The 25,890-nt window shown below is 38.1% G+C and overlaps 1 protein-coding gene across 5 annotated transcripts in view; it reads left to right on the top strand.

Annotated features, from left to right (window-relative positions):
- The first annotated feature begins 535 nt into the window (after positions 1 to 535).
- The window catches only part of LOC134665092 (RNA-binding protein Musashi homolog Rbp6), a 589,057-nt gene continuing 563,702 nt past the window's right edge, over positions 536 to 25,890 (top strand). The window contains exons 1-2 of one of the 5 annotated variants that reach the window (XM_063521914.1): positions 536 to 843; positions 923 to 963. In XM_063521914.1, coding sequence (XP_063377984.1) covers positions 785 to 843; positions 923 to 963 — 100 coding nt within the window. In that variant the 5' untranslated portion in view covers positions 536 to 784. The remainder of the gene's footprint in view (positions 844 to 922; positions 964 to 25,890) is intronic. The other 4 variants (XM_063521913.1, XM_063521911.1, XM_063521912.1 and 1 more) reach the window with 4 other exon arrangements.

Raw genomic sequence — 25,890 nt, 5'->3', positions numbered from 1 at the left:
AATCGATGTCATTATTCAGTTGTCAAAAGTTCGGATCTACACACGTAGCGGCGATTGAGCGCAGTTTGCGTAGCACGTTCGTAGCCCGCTACGGCCGCACGTACGTAACAGTGACGTCGGCGGCAATTTCACAACGCCGCCTCGCCTTACATCACGGTAATCGCTTTGTTTACGATTTTTATCATTGTCACTTCGTTGCATCAGAAAGGTAAACGAACTATGTTTCGCGATCGTCAGATAATCGATTAGTGTGTCAAAAGTACAAAATTACTTTTTTTTTACATTACCTACATTATTATTTGCCAAATAGTTTTATTTAATCATGCAAATAATATTTGTGATTCCAAGTGTAAGTTAAAGACGATCTAAAAGGTTATAAAACTTTTAGGTAAGTTCCGAATTGTAATGGTTAGTATTGTTGTGCAAAATGTGGGGGTGGCTTGGCGCGCGTAGGTGCTTGGTGGGCGTGCGAGCCGAGACGGCTCGGGCGGGGAGGGGGGAGGGCTGCAAGCGCCGAGCACGTGCCGCGCGCTCACGTGGTGCCGCCGAGCGCGCGTCCGTCGTGCCGGCCCGTATGAATAATTGTGTACGGAGTGAATGAATCGATGCGCGGCGCGGGAGCGGGAGCGGCGGAGCGGGGCGGCTGCGTGGAGGGGTGCGCCGCGGCGCGCCAGTCTCGTGCCGGTAGTCGGTAGGTCAACCGAGCGACTCCGGGAGCCGTCCCCGCCGCGCCGTCGCTCGCTCGTAGTCGTAGTGCGCCCGCCCCACGCCGGCCCACGAGTCCATGGAAACCCAGAATCAGGATGCGGCACACAGCCCCGCTGAAGTGCCGAACGACCCCGGGTACGTCGCCGCCGCTGTCCCTCCGCCGGCTGTCATCTCCGCCAGAGACTCGTGACTCTAATCGCAATGTTTGTTGCAGGAAGATGTTCGTCGGAGGACTCAGCTGGCAGACTAGTCCAGGTACGCTCGCCGGCGACGAAAAGTGCATCCGATGCACGCGCGGCCGAGCCGCCCGCCGCACCGCGGAAAACCATTTCCTACTCAATAGGAACTCTCGCGTTTTCAGTGATGTACTAAAATTCGGCACGTAAACACCGGTAACCAAAAAGTTTCGTTATCAGCTGATTAGACGTGCTATGTGGCCGAATAGTTATCGGTGTCGTTAGTTGAGTGCACGTGATATTCGGTGAGATGCATGTGTAGGGTGTACTCGGCATCTTCGGCGCGTGTAATTACTTGGAGTTGCTATATAAAATGATGTAATTGAGTTGTGAAGTCGAGGTGTATTGCGAGTCAGGTGTGTGGCGGCGGCCATGCCAGGTGCGCGCGCAGGCTCCTCCGCCGCTGCGACCTCTCACGTTGTCAACTCTCAAACGAATCTCATCCCTATTGTTACAACGGTTCAGTTGGAAACTCTAGCAACATTTTCCATTACCGGCTTTTCCCCTTTAACGGTTATCACAACATAACCTCAATCTAGGTAGAGCGCTACCGACCGGCGCGTTTCCGTCAACTTAGGTTATGCTCACACCGTACCAATTGGCAATAAGTTTTGATTCTTGTACTTGATGTCTTGTAAGATATTTAAATACAAAACAAAATTATATCTAAATTGTTTCATTCCAATCCTTGTGTGCATGAAACTCAAAGCGGTATTAGAATTAGAACCAGATCGAAAGGAACATTAACTCAAAATCATTATTATAATTTACAATCATATCGCAATAAATATAGCTTTTAATTTTTTTTGAAACATACACTCTAACGGTTATGTTATCTTACATAAATATTTAGTAAAGCGCGTAATAGTAAATATTGTCGCGATTATTCATTGCGTAGTATAACATAGCTCAGTAAAAACGTATAATTTTACATCCATTAGCGTTCCCCTAGACCCGTAATAAAGGCCATCAATTACTTTTAAACTAATTGCGCGTGTGCAACGCAAAAGGTCTGCGCGCGCGCCGCAAGTGATGTCCGCGGTATTGGGTCGAGCGCCCACGCCGCACTTTGATCCCTCTATCTATGCCAACTTTGTTCTTCTCTGGAGATATCTAGGGCGCTGCATCGGCGATTACTAGCCAATATGCTTTGGATATTATCGGATCGACCAATCCCGCGCTTCTATATCGGTAGCATCATGAATCAGCCCTCGATCATGCACCGTGTAATGCTTCATCCGGTCGTATCTTTCTAGTTCACAAGCAATTGTAATAATATGACAGAAACGCTAAAATATTTGAATTTTAAACTATGTTCTTTTTTATAAAAACGAAATCAATAAATATAAGGTTTAATTCGGCGATTATTTCGCTCTAGAAAAGGTAATACCTATTACTAAAATCATGTAAAATATAGGTATGTACATTGTACATTATTTTGTGCCGGTTCTAGCCGTGACTCTAAATGTGTTAAGTTATGGAATCCATTGATTTTTTCTCCCCGAAATAGGTTTGCTCCGCTTGTTTACACCTTACCAGAGCCGTGATGATAAGATAATTTGAAACTTGTTACCTGTTATCGCATGATAGTCGGATAGTCTTCCTTATCGCGGCGCCGTACAAATATGTAGTTAAGATATATTTCGGTAATCTTAAATGTTTAAATATACAGTACGGGAATCAATCACAACTCGGTGATAAGGGATAAACACTGACAGGCGTTATTTTATACTCGACATTATCTAACTCTTTGAGAACCCAGAGATTTTACGAATTTAAACTGTTGTGAGACATACTAACTTTGAATAATTTTACGACTAAAAACAAGTGACTTAAAACAAATGAGTCTAAACCGTAAAATTATTCAACGCCAGAGATTTTTCCTTTAACATACATTTGCGATATTATAATATATAGGTACTTACCTAGTTATAATCGGACAACAAATAAAATACTTAACATACCGCTTTTAGGACCATGGCAGAGTATCATGTACATACGCAACGTGTAAAAATATGACTTATGGATGGGATTTTCCTTGGATGGGAACCAAAATGTAATGCGATAAGATATTTTTACAACAAGCAATGAATTTATGGTTCAACATAGTACCAAAACTCTTATTCGTATATTTTCTGTGGATTACGGATGTAAGCTTTCTTTTCTACTTTATATTTACCTACCTACTAGAAGCATAATACTTATGGAATAGATTCATATTGGTAACTACAGATCTTAGTTGTTAATAAAGTACCTAATTATTATAAAAACTAATTATCGCCGGAAAGAAACATCCTTTTTCTTAAGTTGCACGAGATGACGTTGGTTCTTGGGTAAAGGATGACTCACGTTAGACCGGGCCGTCTCGGGGCCGGAGCTTCCAGCCAGCGCTTACTTTTCTATGACATTACAGGCGATCACGTGATGCTTTCCATGGAAAATGATGTGCCGCAAGCTCCTGCCCGGACACGGTCTCACGTGAGTCAACCTTAACTCAAATGGTATAACAACAGGCTCCCTAATGAGTCGATGAGAGATTAGAGAGCTAGTTGTTCGTGCAGACAATTTGGTTTAACCTCTAGCGGCCCACCATACAAGGAAAATTGGCAATCGAATTTGAATCAACGGTATTAGAAAATAGAGTTGAATTTGTTTTGATTTAAAATCGAACGAAACGAAATAAAATAAACTCTATTCGATTTCATTAAGATTTAAATTTCATTGGAGGTAATTTGTACTAGTATTAGGACATTGAACCCCAAGAGGTTAAAACAGCATGGGAGCGGAAGGAAACGAATCCAACTCGGCGTGGGTGACTTGATCTCTTGGCTTAACGACGTTTTAACGACGAAACAAAATTTACTCCGTGTATTAGCTAAATGCTCATGATTCTAAGTCTTCCCATTTTACCGTTATGTCCCACTATAGAGCACGGTGTATATTCGTAAGCAAAAATAAAAATTACAGTGTCCAAAAAAGGCCCATTTTCAAAAAATATAAATATATAAATACCTAATCCTACATTAAAATGACGATTCTCAGAAAGTGTAACGCGTATTTTAATAAAATCACCCACGTGGACTGTTATGTTATGATAGTGTTTAATTTTATAGTAATATAGGAGTCATTGGGTCTTACGAAGCTAGTAGGTACGTATTAATTCATAATCGTCATAATTGTATCTAAAATGAAATAAATCAACTAAATGGGATAGGAGTGTTTACAGCATTAAGACATTTTTAAATCCAGATAAAAGCGCCCATCTCTTTGTTAAATTGTATGCAACAGCGAGATAAGTTATTCTATTTTATATTTCCACCGTACAAACTCATTATCCCCGTGTTGCAAGCGTAAGCTGTTTCATAGTAAATAGTTGCTAGACAAAAGGTTGTTTCCATTATCTGGCTCACTTCTCGCGCCTGACATATCATTGACACGCTTTGACTCCGGAATTTACAAAGGCGGCTTCTTTAACTGACTCCCGCTGTCTAGATTGGCCACGTGTTAGCATTAGGTATTAAAATCTGATGTACCTTTAATACTTACATGTAGCTTTACAAAGAAGACAGGTACACTGCATTTGTTATCAGGACTTTGATTGATTGATACATGTACATCTTCCCTATCTCATTTTTGCGACGCTACAAATCATCTTTCAGATAACTTTTGAGAAAAGCAATACCTGATATATTATAATATAATAATACCTGAATACTTAAGCCTAAAAATACCTAAGCCTAGATATAATATAATAATTCCGGTATGGATTGCCAGCTTCGATTTACGTAAACGTCCTTGGTTAACGTTCGACCGTCTGTATTACACTCGACAGACATTCTTTTTTTTTGGTCTAATCCTGCTAGTTTTACTTTAGGACTTTTTCTATAGGTACCTACTGAACTGAGTAGATCTATATGTAGCCGAAGGGTTCCTTAAGAGTAATAGGTAGGTACTAGCAAAGGCAATATTTGTTAAGTAGAACTCTAATGGGACATAATTTTCCAACTTTAATCAATAAAAGTAGTTGTAGTGGAAAATTGGTAATACTTTTTCCCGCTTTTTGTAGCAATGTCTACTGTCTAGTACCTACCTACTAATAAGAGAAACGTAGTAGGTAGTAACGCGAACTGATCGTGTAGGCAATCGTAAAATCTGTCCCAGAAACGTTAGTTTAGTGGCCGCCGACGCGTGCTTGTGGTGCGATTCCAATAGCTCACCAAGTGCATGTGAGACTAACACTTAGATAACCAGCCTATTTAAGTGCGAGACTGTTCAGAATGTTTGTAGGGTCACAAGATTACAGGTACACTGGTATTCGCTGAGTATTCGTGTCGCCTGAGCTCAGTATTCCATAGTAATACTCGGCCTGCTCCTAACACAATACAGATGAAGCAGCATCGCCGTTAAACATGTTACGGTTAAATTATGAATACGATTGTTAGCCTAGCTCGAGCATTGCGCGTCTCTGTACAAATCAATGGATCGGCTTTACAATTCTGCAAGTGTTTAATGAAATAATGAGCTTGTGTATCGACCGTATCTCGTTTTTGTAGCAACGTTTTCGGTTGTTTATCATCGCGGGTCCCCGTTTTAGAAGCGACATACGTACTATGTGAATACGTTATTGATATGTTGGCGGCCGAGTGATTTCAAAATGAGATGAATATCATATTCTCGGCTTCTAGGGCACTTTTAATCTATTTTTAACTATAAAGCTATTTACATATATAAATAATTGTTTAGTTACTGAATTTATTCATTTAAATGGAAGCTAAATTTGTTTTATAGATAGGACGTAAGGACGTAACGCGCATTCGTCCTATTCTAAAGATAATGGAAATTATCATTGAATTTCCCCCGAAGACAAAAGACTGCGCACCCCTTTCAGTTGCTGAAAGGGTCACAACTCAATTCCGTCGTCGATTGCGAGAAATTCACCTTTGCCCCTATCTATTATTAAACCAGACATTTTGCATACACTGAATTATGCAGCAGGCAAATCTCTAATGCAGAACGAACGGATTGTCTTATTTAATTTCCACTCCGAGTGAACTTCACGAGAGTACGCAGAGAGAGAGAGGCAATCAGGTCGATTTTCGGGTTGACAATTTAAAAAGTAGGTTTATATTCGAATCTTCAAGTTCAAGTCCGACTAGTCCGAGTGAATCATGATATATATGTATGGCGTGGCGCAAGCACAGTGTAGTGCATCCTGCACTGCACTGTGCAGACGCTACGCATATAGGTACCTACTCGTATACTTACGAGTCACATGGATCTATTTTTCAAAACTATGGTATTGTAAGTATATCAACTTTACTGTCTTTTAATACCTATGCGAAGTATAGAATGTTTACTGATTGCCAAAATAAAACAGTAAAATAAATTTGGTTTAAGTATAAGCTCGGGCTTTTTTGGTTAATTATTACCCTTTTAATGTAGTATACAATCAGAAATACGTTACCCAGCTTCGACTTGATTTCATCAACTAAGAACGCTAAGCTCGGATAATTACGTACATTGACGCGCCTGTTCCTATCTCTATCGCATGCGCATAAGGCTATTGCTGTCCTGCTTGCAGAGTGTCGTTGACCGCCAGCGTCATGGGTGGGACAACAATATAATTACGCGCGTGCAATAAAGATAGGAACAGGAGAGTCAATGTACAAAATTCTTCGTGCTTAGCGTCCTTATACTTTAGTCATTATATATATATAAATTGTCTAGGTTTAAACAAATCTTAATAAATGTTTACCTACTTATTATATTTACTTAAAATTATACTAATAAACAGTTAATATACCTATTTATTACAAGATATATTCAGGGAAAAATATTTAAATTTTTCAGAGAATTCATTTTCGTACTGTCCCAATGAATTATTCCTCAAAAACTATTCCAACAGTTCTATTTTTCACAATTATAGAAGGCAAGTGCCGCGCTTCAGTAAGCCCCGGAGCTGAAGTTGACAGCGCACTACAAAAAACATCCCAGTACTTCGTTAACGGTCTGAGCGCTCAGCAGGTGGTAGAGAAAAGGATTGTGTTTCATTTTACTCGGAGACGTTGCCTAAAAATATTCACCGGAATATTATACTAGCACTACGAAAATATGCTCTCGTTTCACTGACCTTACCTACATAATATTCAGCATAGATGGGTTAACAAAATATATATAGATAGGTAAGTACCTAATGAAATAAAACAAAGGGGAACGGAACTAGTGAAACAAAACAGTGATCTAAATCTGAGCTAGGATTACACGAACACAATGCAAATTACATCAAGTGAGGTGTAAATCGAAGGTCGATTCCGAAAATAGCTTTGCTTCTCTGTTGCTTCAAAGGATATCCGAGTATTATGCGGCAAAGGGGTATTCTACATTATTCCATTCCATTCCGGTTTCTACTGATCTGACAGCCAAAAGATTTAGCATGTGGTCAAAGAGGAAAGAGTGTAGCGAGTGAGCTGAAGAGTCGACCGCATTACCGCAAATCGTAGCATAATCCCCCTACAAAGCGTGTGGCGGCATTGCGCTAGGAAACAGCAGTTTGGGAGCTGCTTTACCATATAGGAACCGGATACAAGTTTCGTTTCGTTTTGTGGGCTATTTTGGCCTGGCCGCAAATAGACTTAGAGCGCGCGTGCGAACACTTCTTTGTCTCGCATAAATCGAGATAGAAAAAAAATAATAAATCATTGAATAGTGTCTAACTTTTAGCAGGCAATAAACGACGAGCTTGCGGTTTATTCTGTTTATTTTAGAGCGCGTTAACGCCGAAGATAACCGTCTTAGCTGAAAAAAATCCCTGTTACGGTCCCATCTGCGATAGCTTTATTTTTTTAACATATTCACTACGCTACTTTTAGAGCTTTAGGTCAGTTTCTAAACGATAAAACTACTTGGTTCATTTTTGCAAATTGCGATAAATTTATTGACAAATCTATTTAAAAGAAAAAAGAATATAATTTTGTTACATATTGGATATCTATATAACTAGTAAAAAGACAAGTGGTGGACCAACAATTTATGGACTTGTCGGCACGCACATGTTATTTGCTTTTTGTCATATTAGAACGTATATAGCAAGCAAAGGTACAAATTACTATTGTGACATAATAATACACTTTTAACATAACTGACTTGGTAACATAAATGACTGCACACGTAGGTAAGCAGGTACCTAATGGTTGCCAGAGCGGTCTCTGTCCCCATTGTCATCCGGTTCTTCGAGAATTTTGCAGTTACTGAAACAAACTAACCAATACCCAATGAACCGTTTACTTAAGTTCAAGACTGCCAGTAATTTTTCTTAGGTTTAGGTTTTTAATACCTTTGTATAAAGCAATCCATCAAATGCCCGCGGGCGCAACCAATATACTTGATTACTCTTTTTCGGCTCTGAGCAACATTATAACAAATATTTTTTGTAGCTCGCCGCTGACGACGAAACGTCAGTCAACGCTATGGAACAATTTAGAAATTTTTGTTGATACGGCACATGTGGTTAATGCGAGTTCCCCGTAGTGTTGGTAACTATTTATAGTGTGCTGGTAACATGGGGAGCTACTAATATGCTCGCCTTTCAGGCAATTTAAATAGGTAAGAACGAAAGTGTTGAAAAATATTATTTAATCAAAATAAGATAACAAAATGGTATTTGAATAATAATTCTCTAAAAACTTTTTTGTAACATTTTGTTTTTGTCCTTAATCTTTATGAATGATATGATAAGTTACATCAGCAGTAGTGCGTAGTTAACAAAACAATTTCATGTACTACACATGCGATGTAAATAATCTCAGATAATTGATAGCATAGTCGCATTTTTTTTTAATACCTAGTCTTAGTCTTACGAAATCCGGATTATCTGTCTTTGGTGGAATAATAAAAAAACCTATTTTTGTTTTTATTTTAATTAGTAGAGCTAAAAGAAATGAAATGCTTGCGTCGCCGCCATTTAGGTTCAAAAGATTATAAAGATCTGATAGATTAGTTCATCTTAATTTGATGTTTATATGATATAACTCGCAATATTAGAGCAATAAATTAAAGTTCTAATACCACTTCTCATATTGGTTTTACCTTTGTTGTAGTCACATACATTGATTAAAAAAACTGTACATAAAGAAAAAAGTTTCGAAGTTAATCATAAGCAACTATTGCATCTAGACATACCCAAACTACATGTAGCGGCTTTAATATCGCCTTAATCTTGGCCGGAATCCTCGCATGCACTACGAACATTTCTTCGAGGCTTGCATAACTGCAATCCGCGCATTATGGACTCACATCTGGGAACGTTCGACTCAGACGACACACGCCACTGCGTTGTTGTCATTACTCATATGTCGCGCACACGACTTCACGGTGCCGCCGACCTGCCGCGGCTTACCATTAAACTCCACATTTCCATTGCGCTGACACGAAATAGTGAACCCTAAAAACTAAACCGTAAGGTGGATATCTTACTCAAATTTTATATGAATTGTGACCTAAAGAGACTAGTTGTTGTGAAGTGCAGTGTATCTCCAAACGACATGCTAATTGACGGGAGCGTGAAGCGCGGGTAAAGAGACGTAGTTTTTATATTTTGGACCCAATGTTCAAATATGAGAAATTTAACTTGACCAAAAACGTGTTTAGGTTTAATTGACACCCTTATGATAATTTTTATTGTCGCCGTCGTAAAATATATCCGACGTCCGACTAGAACACCAAAAATCTCTAGTAACTATACTCTGCATCTTTAGGTAATAAAATAAAAGTAAACAAATAATTTGTAAATACATTTTCGGGTAGTTATAACATTTATTGATTAACCAACCAAATAGGTACCTGATTCTGTCACTGAACGACCAGACTTTAACCTACATTATTTGATCGTGTAATGTTTTCATCTACCCTCAACTGGCGTAAGAAGCCATTTGAGGGTAGATTTTGTTTACTCTTTTTTAAATACCTAAAGATACAGACTATAATTATATAGAGATGAGCAATCTAAGCTTGTACGTACTAGAGGCACAGTAAACATCAATAGTAGTACTTAGATGAAACATTGTGCCAAACGTATAAATGCTACCCTAGACAACTTTACCAAATAAAGATTTACCTCTAGATTTCACGTTCAAAAGTATCTGTTACCTACAGTCACATTGTTCTATATTTAAAGACATCACTTTTGTTAAGCTTTCATAGAATGGTAGCCTAATGCTAACTCTAATAGGCGTCGATATACCTACAAACTTGCATTAATGCATCATGTTCATCACACAAATGAAAAATGTCCTTTCGCGGGAAAGGGAAAGCCCAGGACTTTTAGCTTCGAAATCAGAATACGAGAAAAAAAATACAACTTATAAAAAATAAACAAAGAATTTCTACCATGAAAATACATTTCATAAACAAGAAAGTCAAGATATACAGAAAAAATACTACGGTTTATATTTATTCCAAAGGGTAAAGTCGTCCTAGACAAATTGCTCTACTTTAGATTCCACCATGATTTGAAACGACTCGCCTACAAAGGTAAGAAGGAAATTAACTGTTGGTTTTTCTGTTATAAATATTTGCTCCTGTGGTTTTTATGACAACGGAATTGTTTAAATTTGTCGACAAACGGAACCCTTTGACAGTGATGCTTCTAGATATATTTTAGATACATTTATCGCTGTCTTTTATTAAAAGAAACGAAGTGAATAATTGAGATCTTAATTTAAAGGAGGATACAAATAAAAGCGCTTTGATAATCAATTTAAGACGTGACGAGTGAATAAATACCTTTATCGACATTGGCGAGATATCTAATAATATTGATAGGTTTTTGTGCCCCTTAACTATATAATCAATGCAAGCGAAACGCGCGATGCTTATGTGCGTAGTATCAAGTTAGTAGCATAACATAAAAATATATTACATTTGAGATTTTCGCCGTTATAGAACAACAAAAAATAAAAATAATATTTCAACACGAGGAGAAAAAGCGTGATCTCCGTCTGTTCGTCCGTCAAGGACGTTTTTTCTCAGGAACGCGTGGAGGTTTCAAGTTGAAATTAATGTCAATTCAATACTTAGGGCTGCTACTCTTGAGAGCAGTGAAAAAACCGGCCAAGTTCGTGTCATTTCACGTAAAGAGCTGTAGTAGCGATAATAAATACAATATGATGTTGTCCCTAATTGCTCTTGAAATGTCCATGATTTATCTATCGACTTAACCTACATGTTATTGTTTATTATTATTTATTTAATATATACTGTACGTTACTGTAAATAATTAGCACAAATTTCTCATAAAGTGGTTATAAAATTTATTAAACGAGTGCTTAGTAGCTTCGTGAGTGTGTTACGCAAGTCTTTTAACTGAATGGCGATTGCCTACTTTACGCGTATTGAACTGATTTATTTGATGTCAAGGGCTCTAACTGTCTGTCTGTCTGAAAAAAAATCCGGAAATGGTTCAAAGTAGAGAGGAATGTTTTTTTTAATACGTTTATGTTCACAGTCCGGAATGATTTTTATTTAATATATACCTACTAATAAAAAGCAAGCATTGTAACCGAATTGTCACCATATTATAAGCTCAAAGACACTTAAAAAATCTCCATTATATTTAAGACTGTGTCTTGTATGAGAGCGATAACATCACAATAATGATATCGACTTTTGATACGGCTCTGTTATTCATTTTGGAAACATTATTCCGTCGAGCACAGCTGGCTGAGTGGATTCACACATTCGTGACCGCTGCGGACGACTTATCATACGGAGAGAAGGAAAATCTTGTTCGAGATACTTGCGTCGTTTTCTATGGCCTCAGATTGTTTTGTAAATAAGAAATGCTAAGCAGGATTTTATTGACTTCTCGGCCGTCTCACGGAGTCGTGTGTGAGGGATAAACATGTACATTACGAGTTGGAGCCGACAGATATTCCACTATTATATATAATGGGAGTTTTTTCTCAATCTCTTTTATTATCATGTAGTATAATTACTCTTAGAGAAAACATTACCCACGCATTTGCTGAAGATTATTGTCTTCATATACATGCGTCATCTGTTTCTCCGGTTAAAATAATACGAGTATGATTACTCATGCGCCATGCGCCGCAGTTACTTCTTATTTATGAATTGCGCGTTCTAAGTATGTTGACTAACCTTGAATACGGTAGACAATACTTATATGAGACGTGTATTAAACAAAAAACATAGTAGGTTAATATTTAATAACGAACAATATAAATAAACTAAACATTGCAACTAAACTATATTAAATAAAATAAAAAAAGCACCCCAGATAAATAAAAAAAACACTCCTTACTGTCGTATATAGACTATTTTTATAATTACAAAGAACATAATGTAAGATGCGTAAAGCATGTGCAAGAAAAATAGTAAAACCGACACAAGTAAATAGATCTGAAATAACCATAAATGTTACGTGACTGGCATTTCAAAGCGTGTACCTACATCTAGATAAAGAGGAAGTTAATTAGACCGTTCATATGTCACGCAATACTTAATTTAAACGTGTAGTAAGTTTGATGCGGGCTCAAGTAATTACTTTTGCATTCCGTGAGCTCCTCTTACTGAGTGATAAGTATCGTTTAATAAAACAATGAGTGATATTATGTCTTTATGTTTTGACACTGTCCCTGTCTTTAGCGACTGTGAATTGCATCTATTCAATTAACGAACGCCAGGCTACCCAGGCTTTTATATTGTACCTACGTAAGACATTACTGAAATATTCTTAGTTTTTATTTGTTTCTCTGAAATAAAAAAACACAGGTTTATTTTATGACAAACTTTTGTATACTGAAACACGCTTTAGAGAAATTGAACTCACTAAATTTAATTCAAAATGAAATATACTACCGTCGTAAATTAGCCACGAGTCGTTTGATTGAGCTATTATTTAGAATTGTCGAATCCGAAAATGTCGATCGAGCTGAGAAAAAGCGTATTGTTCCAGGTAGAATCAAGGGTGTCACTCGGAGACGCGGCCGCCGCAATTAATGGCTGCCGTACACTCCAGGGCCCTAATGGATCTCTCAGGCGCCTTCGTACTAGTCCAATCTCCTTTACCGACAAAATTACCAACAATTTTTATTTTACTACGCTTCTACAAAGAACAGTTTAGCTCGTGTCCCGACCAAGTGCACTATCAAAACCAAAACATCCGACGTTAAACTTTTATAGGTTTTGATCGGTACTTATTTTTATAGCTAATACATAGTAGCGTCTCAAACGGCTGGTAAGTTACAATTTAATGAAATAATATCACGATTTAAGAGAAAGTACTTGGACGCTAGCCAAGACACATGTCTCGGTGTCATGATAATATCAAGAATGCAGCGAAATACGTTTATCCACTATTCGTTTGGCATAATATAACATGAAAGTCGTAAAACTATTAGTAACTGCCGACTTGTGCTTGATTTTCTATTTCTCTTCTTAGTATCAAATATATGAAGATAATTATTATTTAGGGCTTCTAACATATATTCTGGACGCTAACATGGACTGATTTATAGATCAGTCACATTAATCCTCCATTGTGTGCTTTATCTTTATACTTTAACAGCCTTCAGATAAAATAAATAAAAATATAAAGGAAAGACTTCTATTTGCATAATATTGCGCGATTTTATTACTTTAGTTTAAAAACCAAACGTCATACTAGACCCCTTTGTTAGTCTTTATTGACCCAACTTGGGCAATGTAACGAATAGTTAAACTTATTAATGTCATAGGATGCTCGACAAAATGAGAACGGAAGCAGGGCAATTTTATTTTCTCATTTTGGCTTAGTAGTAAGTCATGTTAACACTCTGAAATATGTGGTTGCGTTATTTTAATATTTCAATGGACTAGTCGCAGATTCTTAAAAATATTTAGTCATTGTTCTAGACACGCGGCAGCGTGTCAAGCCAAGTTCAAGTTTTATTAACATCTCCACATCTCCACATAGGGTCCTCCATACCTAAAACTTCAAAACGAGTAGCTAATTAATTTAACGATGATCGTAAAATTTTATACCAAAACGTGTTGTTTAGGGTTATATGGATTATATTTAATATTGACGATTGGCTTTCGAGTGTTATTAGGTACGCTGTAGGCGTCGAGGCGCAACAATCCTCCGTTTACGAAAGTTTCTAGAGGCGACGGCAAATATTTGTTTAGGCATAGAAATTGTTCCCCTCTCGAGCGCGATAGCATTGAAATAGGGATTACATTTCGACTTTGTCGAGAATGTTTGTTAAGACGTTATTATTAAAAGTGTAATGAATCTATTCAGGGACAAGTAAGAAAGAAAACTCTCTCTTTTGGGCTCGATTAAAAGTTTAAAAAAATGCGATCTTTGTCGTTGTCCAAGTAAATATGTCTATTTAATTCATATAATGTAGGTAGTTAAGAATTACCTAAGTATGTATATTAGGTTAAAGTATATAAGTTAACTCGCGACACGCCCTGGCTTCATACGGGTTAACAAATTATACATTTAAACCTTTCTCAAGAATCACACTATTGATAGGTGAAAACCGCATGAAAATTCGTTCAGTAGTTTGTGAGTTTATCGCGAACATACAGACACATAAACAGACAGACGCGGCGGGGGACTTTGTTTTATAAGGTGTAATGATAAACACATACCTAGAAATTCTAAATAGGTACATCAATCGAAAAGGTAACTAGCATACCGATGCCATTTTTATTATAGCTGTGTGGTCAACAAGGGAGCTGTGTGCTCGCGGAAGAATGCAATGAAATAACTAGTATTCATCATGAAGTCAAAAAAATAATGTAAAATGCTCATTGAATGCTCGTTAAGGTAAATTTACATTAAACACAACTGCTAGTGGTTGATTTTTTTAGATATATGTACGATATCGAGATGTACCTACCAAGTACAACTATCTTCCACTTTGATGTAAGTACATTTTATAACTTGGGCAAAATATGTATCTAAAGTCAGTCAGGTCATAACGATAAAACGCTTAGATTTCTCTAGCTATCAGTTATAGATTGCAACGCATTAGGGGTCGATGCAATGTGAGTAGGTTAGGTACAATCCGCCCATTCATGATGTACAATATCTTGCAGCCGTCACTACCCAGTGCGCATACATCGCACGCACTCGACGCATGTCAATAATAGCAGCGTGCATGGGCATCACATTTTTGACGTGATAACGTCTTTTACATCGATGAACACCGGTAGCATACACGAAAAAGTGTCACGTTGTGGACAGATCTCCATGGTAACGTTGTGGACAGATCTCCATGGTAACGTTACGGCCACGTTTTCTTATGACGTTATCAGGCAAAATTATCGTCCGTAAAACGACTTTATATATGTCGGCGGCCGATCGTAAGATCTGGCATATCGTGAAATTCCTAGGCATATCGTGAAACGTGAAAATCTTTGACTCATTCTCTGAGTCGACGGAGCCCCGCTACACGGGACTCCTATTTCTGGGCAGTTTGCCCTTCGAGCATATGAAGCAACCTAATGAACCTATACTACCTATATATTGGTTTAATGTGACTATCGTCAAAACATTATACAGGAACATTACGATCTGCCTAATCTTACGATCGGCCGCCGACATATACAACCACATTTTTTTGCTGTAGGTAGGTAGGTACAATTTAAAAGCAAAATGCATACTTTGGAATACTTGGCCCTCGCTTTATTATAACTGAGGATTGTGGTCATCTCTACAGAGATCAGATTATAAAGAGCACATGGTACAAAATAGTTTTAATAATTTGTCGCCATCTCTTTCTTTTTGTCGAAAAGAGTGCTCAATTTGTAACTATCTAAGTAGGGGAGAGCGGGGTTAAACGTGCCGATTTTCATAAAATACAAATTTGATCAATGAAAACAGTGTGAATAAGGTATGTGGGTTGCGCTATATTAAATAATGATTATTTGCGTTTCTGAGTAGCGATATTATTTTGTGCATCGTTAAACAGTTTTTTTACCAGATTTTTTTTTATGAGATAGGTCGGAACGGAACAACTAACCCCGCTATGGGGCGGGTTGTTCCGTTGCTAAAATTTATAACTTATCCGTCAAATATTTAAATCTTAGTTCACACACGCTAAAAGAGTATTTTGCAGTTCGTCGAAATATTAGATTCGCCTCTGAACCGCTGCGCTGCCAAACTTCGGATTTGTAGGTAGTTTCCTTTCAATACGGTATTACTATTACCTACTTATTCGGTGACGTAACTGTGCAGTGTGGTAAATAGCCTAGTTCGCATTAGAAACGTTATCAGGAAATGCACATAAAACTACTAATTAACATTATATCACATAGGCAGTGCTGTAGATGTAGTGTGAAACGACCTTAGCAAGTCGTATCCCCGCCTGCGCCCGTTTCGCGTACCTATGGCAATTTTGTCGTATCTGCATTTGATTAATTGTGTAACTTGCTGTCTGGTAACAAGGCATAAAATTCATTGACTTTTCTAATACATTTAAGGCGGTTATGCCTAGTGCTATAGATCTGCGCGCGCGACCTCCGCCGGGCGCATGAAGTGCAGCGAGCAACGCAGAGTGCCCTGCGATAGCCCACCGCACTAATCCACTTACGATACTCGGCCAGATCAAGGCAACTGCGTGTCACGTCATTGAACTTCATTACGTAACACATGTTTACGCGAACCTAATGGCTCCCCGGGAATGCTACAACAGTAGAAAACGTCGTTCCAAAACGATCGAATGTAATCTTAACTGCTTCAGGTTTAGTTTATTTCTGTCCCAATCCATAAAAGCTCTTAAGTAAACTTTAACAAGCATAAATAATTGTATATGTTATTTCGAGAGTTCGGAATAAGTATTTTATTGTTAGGAGTTTAGCGGTTCTATGGTTTGTTGGCACGTGCATGCGGACATATGCAGAAATAAAAAAAGATACACTTTGAGTCCATTCACTCTGTGCTGACATTTGTACGGCTGTGCCGTCGTGCCAATATTTATAGGAACTAAAGCTTCGATAGATATTGTACTCATGGAACTGTCTTAGTTAATTTAAACAAACTGTTACTTCATAATTCAGTTATATTGTGCCTGATAATGTTTATTAGAAGTTTTTAATAATTATTACTCGTTAAACTATCGTCAAAATCAGAGCAAGCGTGAACCTATTACTCTTAATAGCAAATCACTAAGAAATTTATATTTAGTCCAAATTATAGTATTCTTTAGGAACTGGACCTAGCCATTGAAATATCTCTAACATTTCGTGTCTATTATTAAAGTGTGAAGAGGCCGGTCCGATTCAAAAATAGCTGTTTGTATGACACTGTAAATCTCGGTTACGACTAAAGTTAGCGCGTAAATCATTGTCTGTGACGATGACTGAATGTTATTATATTACACACTCTAATGGCATAAAATTTGTCATAAATGCAATTAAACACAAATGTGTTTGACAGTAATAAACCCACCGAAGCATAAATTGAAAACACCGAGCGGGTGCGTTTTCAGTGTGGTACAATCAAAAAGAGCGCTAAAACTGCTAACTTGACATGAACATTTTTAAACTTTGATAAAAAATTTAGTGAGTACGCATAGTCATATTTCTTATTAACTGCTAACTAGCGTTCAGACACAGAACATAGTTCAGTGAGAAAATATGCATTTCCTGCAAATTACAAGCTGCGTTCCGTCCGCGGGATCGTAGCCGGCTTTGCATTCGATATATTGTTGTCATTAATATGCTAATATAACCACTGGGAGCCAAGGACTATCGAAAAGCAAGATCTTCATGACTACTAAGATGTTATAGTCTCTAGGGTATCATAACACATACATATAATCCATACAACGACTTCGGTTGATTGTCTTACTAGCCATACATTTATACCCAGTGTGATAATGTATTTATTGGTTATTTAACCACAAATTATACAACGTATTATATTATTTCCGTTTGCAAATCATTAAAACAAATGGTACAAACTAATATATCGGGCTTAGGTAAACACACATTTCACCAGGAACGGTACGAGTGTTCAGCGTTAACTTAATTTAATAGAAGTGCCCTATCGTTGCGTAATGATATAAATCGCTAACGCAGCGAGCTACTAACAGCTAGTTTCCAATGAATGGGTCAGTAATCATCTGCATTCGAGGCCATTATCTCAATTGGCGAGCGCTCAATGAGCGGACCACGGCCTCTGCCGGACGCCGCGCCCGCGCCGCCGTTGCGTTGCCCCTACAATGCTTGTTTGTTTGACTCACAATGTGCATTAAGCGACTTTAGTGCGCGCTCGCTGACCTAACTGAAACGGTTTCAAGGCCCACACCATTATGATTTATAAAGATTTGATTTATCCGTATTAAACATATTTTATCGACAGGAATATAAAATTAATTTATTTGCGAAGTGTATAATGTATTTTAATAATTACCATCTTTTCCAGGTGAACTTACAATTCCTATAAATAAATGGTAATATTTCTATTGGAAAATAATAATAATCATTCACTTTATTTCTCTGTAAAACCTATTCCATTGTAGTCTATAATTGAATATGTACTTCTATTTATCTCCACTATTGTCGTAGTCTGTTTATTGTACTACCGCCGAGCAATATTAAATTACCTACCTACTTACTCATTAAATTGCTGTAATTGTGTGTTAGAAAACCGTATTTACTCCTAGAGAATAAATATTGTGTTTTAGTTTATAGAATCAGTTTCTAGTACCAACCGGTTAGCGGTTATTAGTACAATTATTTATTTTGTTATTTAAAGTCAAGTAGATTATATGTCAGATTTTTTTTCCAATACTTACTTACAAAATGCAGAGTATACCACGTTAGAGTATAAAATCCTAATGCAAAGTCAATCCTTAATCTATGCTCCAGCAGAAACAGACCAGCATGTTAGTGTTAAGAGTCACACCCAGTCACGGAGTATTATTTGAATCCAGTAAAGTTGCCCTATCTTTAAGACCAACCGTTGTAATTAGAATAACTTACACGTTAGATTCACGGAGAAAATATTTTCCCCAGGGTTACGCAAGCGGTAATTGTGGTGGAGCACCTTAGTTGCCATCCTCCGAAGTTTGGTAAGTGAGGCACTCCATTTATACAGTCTGCCCGTCGTGATTCCGGAGAGAAATATTTTGTCGATTGTACCGCTGATGCCCTGTCGCAAGCTTCTTGACACCAACAGTGCGGAACATCACGCATAAATAGCTCTTTCCCGGGAACCACCGGCCGCATTCTTACACAGTAGAGTAGCGCTTGAGTACAGAGCTTAGTAGATACTCTTAGAGAGCGTCTAACAGTCGATGTCACGCTATGCATGGTTACGATAAGAGCACGATTATTATTGTTGTTACGTTTATGTACCTATTGTGATGTATTTTGGTGTTTATTGCACATTTTTTCATGTTCCTACATTGCCTTATATTGTTTGTTAAATGTCAGTGTATTTTCAGAATGAAGGCCGCATCGTATAAATATTTATGAGAAATCGTTTGGAATACGAGGCTAAGTTATGACTTTAAGATATCAGCTGGTATTATTGGTGCGAACAGCTATCAGTGTAATCGCTGCAGGGCCAGGCTTCATATTCCCATCGTTTATCAAACGCCAGCGATCTTAATTTATTAACCAGCATTATTGAGATCTCAGATTGCGTACATTTTTTTAAATTGCCAGGCCACAGTTATACTGGTTGATGTTAGTCGATAGCTGGGTTATGATGAACTGAATCTGCCGCGGAGTCAACTGAGCCGTGTAATAGAAGTCTGCGAATTCGGCGCACCACCTACTGCGGCTCTAATCCTATAGGATTACCCCCTATCCTGAATATGTGGATACTTATTTAATATAGCCAATATTAGGTATATATTAGTACAGACAATTCATTATCTCACGAGTAGGTACTTCCATACCTACATTGATACAAAGCTGGAATATTAGTAGTAAGGTTAGACAAAGATAAACAGTTTGAGCGTAGACCGTTCCCAGTTGTTACTGCCATTTGCGATTCGATGTTTTACGAGTAGAAGACATCAATTCCTTAGTTTGTGATAGCAGTCGTAGTCATCAAGCCATATCAAAGACCTCTGGGCAGATTAATAACAGTCAAGTTCTACACTCGCTTGGGCTGAAGTCTTATTTAGTTTTCCTTCTGAAAAAAAAAACACCATAAAATATGTACAGCGGAGCCTGTATTAAATTTTGGTAGGCAGTCCAACTTGGGTTTTTCAAGAATAAATTATTATATAAAATAAAATAAATAAAATAAAAATAATTTATTTCAGACTTTAGGTCCATTGGGGTTAGTATCATTATTACTAAACTTAAAATTAGGGTTAATATCATATAAAACTAAACAATACATTAAAATTTAAAAATAAAACAAAACTAACTTAACCTATGACCCGGTACATACGGAACTGGCGCATGCAGACCGAGCCAGTGCCTCATTAGGGGGCTGTCCCACGTTTCTGAGACAATGCCCAGGATTCCATTGGGGCTGTCCCGTATCCTGCTCAGGGTTGAAGCACACCTCTTTCGCATGATGGCATGGAATCCATCTATTCCGGCATTGGCAAACATCCCCGAGGCGCTACAGTAACGAGGCAACCCCATCAGAACCCTGAAAGCATTGTTATATTGTACGCGTAGAGCGTTGTAAGCCTTCTGCGTGTAGTTGGCCCATAGGCTGCAGGTGTAAAAAGATTGGCAATATGCTGTGAACAGCGTCGCCTTGACTTGTTTCGTACACCGTGCAAACCTACGCGACAACATGTTGCATCTGACTGACAACGCTCTACGCTCACGTTCCATATCCATGGTATCACTCAGATCTTCCGTGACCCAGTGACCCAGATACTTAAATTTGACGACTTTATTTAGAGGAGTCCCGCATAGTTTTAGGTGTGGTACGTCAGGATAATATTTGGAGCCAGCCTTAAACACAAGCCACTCACTCTTCTTTACGTTGTATCTGAGTCCATGGGTCTCGGCATACTTCTCACAAATACTGAGAAGAGTGATCATCGCGTTGATTGATGGAGTCAGCAGCACCATATCATCTGCATAACTAATGTTGTTTACGCACACTCCACCGATATGACAGCCTTTATAGGTGCTGCTGAGTTCAACAATCAGACGATTAATGTATAAGTTGAAGAGACGAGGCGAGGTCAACCCCCCCTGCCGCACCCCGCACTGCAACCCATACATATCAGAGAGTGACCCTGCCCATCTTACATAATTGGTTTGTTTACTGTACCAATATCTAAGCACCGACACAACTTCGCCCGCCACATCAGTCTCCTCTGTCAACTTTTGCCACAAAATGTCATATGATACAAGATCAAATGCCCTAGACAAGTCTAGAAAGCATGCATTGACAGGTGTTTTTCTAGATGTATAATGAGAGACAGTGTGCTTGAGAGACAGGATTGCGCTTTCGGTAGAAAGACCTGGCCGGAAGCCGAACTGCGCATCGTGTAAGTGTATGCGACTGGCCATATGCCTGTCAAGCAAACTGTCTAACACTTTTGCTACTACTGTGGCAAGCGAAATCGGTCGATAATTAGAAAGCTCAGAAATGTCACCAGTCTTATCCTTCATGATTGGCACGACAATAGTCTTCATCAACTCATCGGGCAGGTGTGAGTGGCTAAGACACAAATTAAGAAACATAGCCAATACTCTGGGCAAATGCACCCCTGCGTACTTTAGGTGCTCAATACTGAGCTGGTCGTGGCCCGGAGACTTGCCTCTTTCCATACCACTAATTATTGACGCGACTTCCTTAGCGGTGAAGTGCACACTCAGGTCCCTTGACTGACTCTCCATATTAAGCACCTTAGTTTGACGTATTAAGGGCGCATTTACCTTAAAGTGGTCTTTGAAAAGGTTTGCTATGGCGGTGGGATCATGTTGCCCCGCTACACTCACAGGGACACTCGACTTAGGGTTCAATTTATTAGTATTCTTCCAAAAACTCTTAAAGTCCCTCACCTTATGGTTTTGTGCCAGTATATCCATTTTAATTTGAGTTTGATTATTTTGACACCATTTTAGTGCGGACTTGAAGAGCTTTCTGGTAATACACATGTTGTCATATAAAGGACCCGAACGCGGCTTATTAAACATACACCATTCTCGAAAAGCAGACCGAGCCTCCCCGTGAGAGCGCTTAACATGCTTATTCCATCCAATTATACGTTTAAATGTTGCCCTGCTGTTCTTACTAGTTAACTGTGATGCTTCGGTAAGTTTACTAATAATGTCACAATACATATTGTTCAAAACATTTTTATGACTACAATCTCTACACAACCTACCGGCACACCTAGCCAATTCAGAAGGAAAATCGACTTCTTTTAGCTTATCATTACATAATTCTGTATACCTAGATATTTGCATAGCATCTCGCTCTCCCCATCTGACATTATTGTTACTAGGCGGGCTCGACAAATGAATAGACTGCCTAGTCAAGGTCAAGTTAAGTTTAATCTGTAAAGGCATGTGATCCGACCAATATGTATCATAAAGCACTTCAGCCGCATCAATAAGGCCCCGAGCGGCCTCCGTGACTACACAGTGGTCAAGCCATCGCCGGCATCCGTGTGCGTCACTAACATAGGTATAGGTGTCTAACGATAGTAAGTCTAAGTCTACACATGTCCATTGTTGTTCCGCACAGAAAGTCAATAACTCATGACCGAACAATGTATCGGGATGAGCATTAAAATCCCCTAGCATGAAAACGGATTGCACATCGTTACTGTCTACTATGGCACTTATCTCACTTAGACACTCAGTGAACTCAATAATATTGTCCAACGAGTCCGTGGGCATGTACACAGAGAAAAATAACAAAGAGCAGTTCCGATATCGTACCTTAATTGCAGCAAGACGAACACTACTACATTTTATCACTGTAACATCTGTAAAGAGCGATTTCCTCCATAACAGAGCCACTCCTCCATAAGGACGCCCGCGAAGTACCCCGGCCGACGTATCCACCGCTGATGTACCCGTGAAGGCAAATTTATCATCAATTTGGCCTAAGTATGCAATATCATGCGGCAAAAGAAATGTTTCCTGCAACGCAATAATGTCCGATGATACACACAGTCGCCTAATACAGTCAACCGATCTAGTTACACTTCTACAATTAAAAGTTATTAAATATAATAAACAGTTCGAAAATTAGTAGAATCGAATCTCAACTCAATAACAAATATAGTCTAGTTGAGCAGTTTCTAGTACTGGAACCGTATTTATATGCGGAAGACGTGCAAGGCGCATAGGGCGCAGACGTCGCAGCGTTAATCGGATTAGGTACATGTAACAAAATGCTACGCTCCCAGACACTCGCGACCGCCCGCATTTTGTGCTCTTCGAGCTAGAGATGTACTTCATCGATGTTTGAATAATAAGAGATTGCAGTAATCTGAGCTAAACTGCTTTTCCAATATGTGTTATTCAAATCACCTTGTGTTACATAATATATTTTACAAGTTATGTTCTTAGTTAACAGTAGCTTGAGCTCCTCGAACGATGGTAAAATAAGATATTATAAATGTCGATTACTTATTATCTATTTTTATCGTGTTCATAATGACAATATGCCGAACTTTGCGAAAGACACATCGCTTGATAATAAGGTCGTTGAAAATAAGGTTAGGGTTTGTAAAATCCGTCGCATGCGTCCGCGCCAGTTAGCGTTTTTCATACTATTTTTCGTAAACCCGCACACCCGCTCCGTGTAACCGCGCCAACTAGCGGACACCCATATTGATCAAGTAGGTAAATACATAGTTTATACAATAATTGCTACGAAAGTCTTAAATAATATTCTAACCCCAACTTAGTAAACAACAATTAGGTAAATAACATAATATAGGTAGTCTATTGTAAGTGTTGTAGGTATGTGTGTTTTAGGGGTAGGTTAAGTAAGTAGTAGGTATGTATATTTTGTCTATATTTCATGACATAACTGGAGACGTAACAAAACAACTGAATACAATTAAAAAAAACATCGGACGCAATTCTCCACCATAAATCGGTACCAAATCATATCAATAGTGCATGCAACATATCAACTTTAACCTTCGTGAAGTTTAGTTACGAATACAGCAATACACTTACGTATATCGTTCAATAAAACATGGAAGGCCAAGGACAGAATAATGTCTTTGACGTGTGTTCACCAGACGGCTCGAAACGTATGAAAAAATCTGTTATACAAAAAAAGTTTTGTAAATTAGACTTTCGCGATCGAATCGAATATTTTTCTTGTCTCTGTTCTAGAAATGTTTGCAAATACTTTATTTCATAAACCGTGATATTCTTACTGTAACAAAAATTATATAATTTGAAAAAAAAAACGGAATCTCATATACCTACGTCACAGGATTTTTTGACATTTTCTGTTTGGCCGCTGGCAATATCTCTGACAGAAATATATTCTGGCTACATAATAATTGTAGTGACATTACTACAACATGGGTATAATTTTTTTCTGCCACTGTAACAAATAAATATTTAAAAATATATATCAATATAAATTCAACTTAAGGGGACATCATACTCGTACAAGACTCGTAATTAAATTCTTCTGGTTTTCTTTCATAATAATGAAGGCACCGAGTTAATTAAGCGTGGTATTGCATAGCATATCCGTTATTTGATAAACTTATTAAAATAAACTTTTTGCATACCTTTCTGTATGTGCGTAATGCTCAACAACGTTTCTCATGTAAAATCTGTTTAGTCCTAATGTACTAATTAAGTTTGAAGTAGCAGCCATGGAGAAGTACGAGCCAGCATGTGCTAATGCTGTGGTCAGCTGTCCAATTCTTGCCCACTGCCCACTTTGTGTCCAGTGCCAAATTACTTGAAGCCAGTTAGATAGTTTTTAGCGCGGAACTTCCCCGGATATACCAACTAATTGAAGTTTTAAATAGTTAGCAAATACGAACCTCAATTGTAATTGGCTAGGGATCTTCCAACCTTGCAACTGGCAAATGCCGAGATTAGGTACATAAATATGTCAACGTTAAACTTTTCCACGTTGTTCGGATTTCTCGTTTTTGCGTTTCAGTATCAACGACGTTGTTTGTACTAGTTTTTTTGTTAGTTTGTTTAGGTAAAATTTTGTTTTGGTTATGGTTTGTTATTGATTCGCCATCTATCATCTATCATCATATATTAGCTTTATTAAATTTAACTATTTAGCTCCGAGAGGCAGTTTTATTAAAAAAAATGAATTATTGCTAAAAACTTGTCAACGTTATATAAAGTTAAACGCGAGTAAGTTACATTATAAAATAATCTATAACCAAGTCAACGTATAATTCTAAAAAAAAGTCCGGCTTCTTTGTCTTACATTCATAATTTAGAAAATACTACACAGTGAATGAAGAATTCACCAGAAGATCAAATGCTCAAAGAACTAGACAGAAGGATTAATCCTTAATCCTAACACATGGAACAAATACTGGTCTATGAAAGAGATAATGAAAAATGAAAGTGTAGGTAGGTACCAGTGAAAATCAAATCCAAACTCTACGACACCTGTCTACTGCCATGCTTGATATTCGGATGTGGAACACGGGCATGCATTAAGATAAATATACAAAACACGGCATCGAAAGAAGCATGCTAGGAATAAGAATAAATGACAGATGGAGACTGGCAACAATCAGGAAGAAAACTAAAGTCAGAGACGCAGCAAAAAAAAAATAGAAATAGAATAAGAAAAAGAAAATGGAGGTGGACAGGTCACATGTCAAGATTAAAAATAGGCAAATGGACACAAAATATAACCAATTGGATGCCTATATACAACAAGAGAGGTAAGGGACACCCGAAAACGAGATGGGAGGACGATTTCCCACCAAAGTAGATAAGAACTGCTCGAAACAGAGAAGACTGGGAAGCTTTATCAGAG

This window comes from Cydia fagiglandana, chromosome 6, assembly GCF_963556715.1.
Source record: "Cydia fagiglandana chromosome 6, ilCydFagi1.1, whole genome shotgun sequence".
Taxonomy (NCBI): Eukaryota; Metazoa; Arthropoda; class Insecta; order Lepidoptera; family Tortricidae; genus Cydia; species Cydia fagiglandana.
The sequence above is the reverse complement of the archived record's forward strand: the minus strand, read 5'-3'. Positions and strand labels throughout refer to the sequence as shown.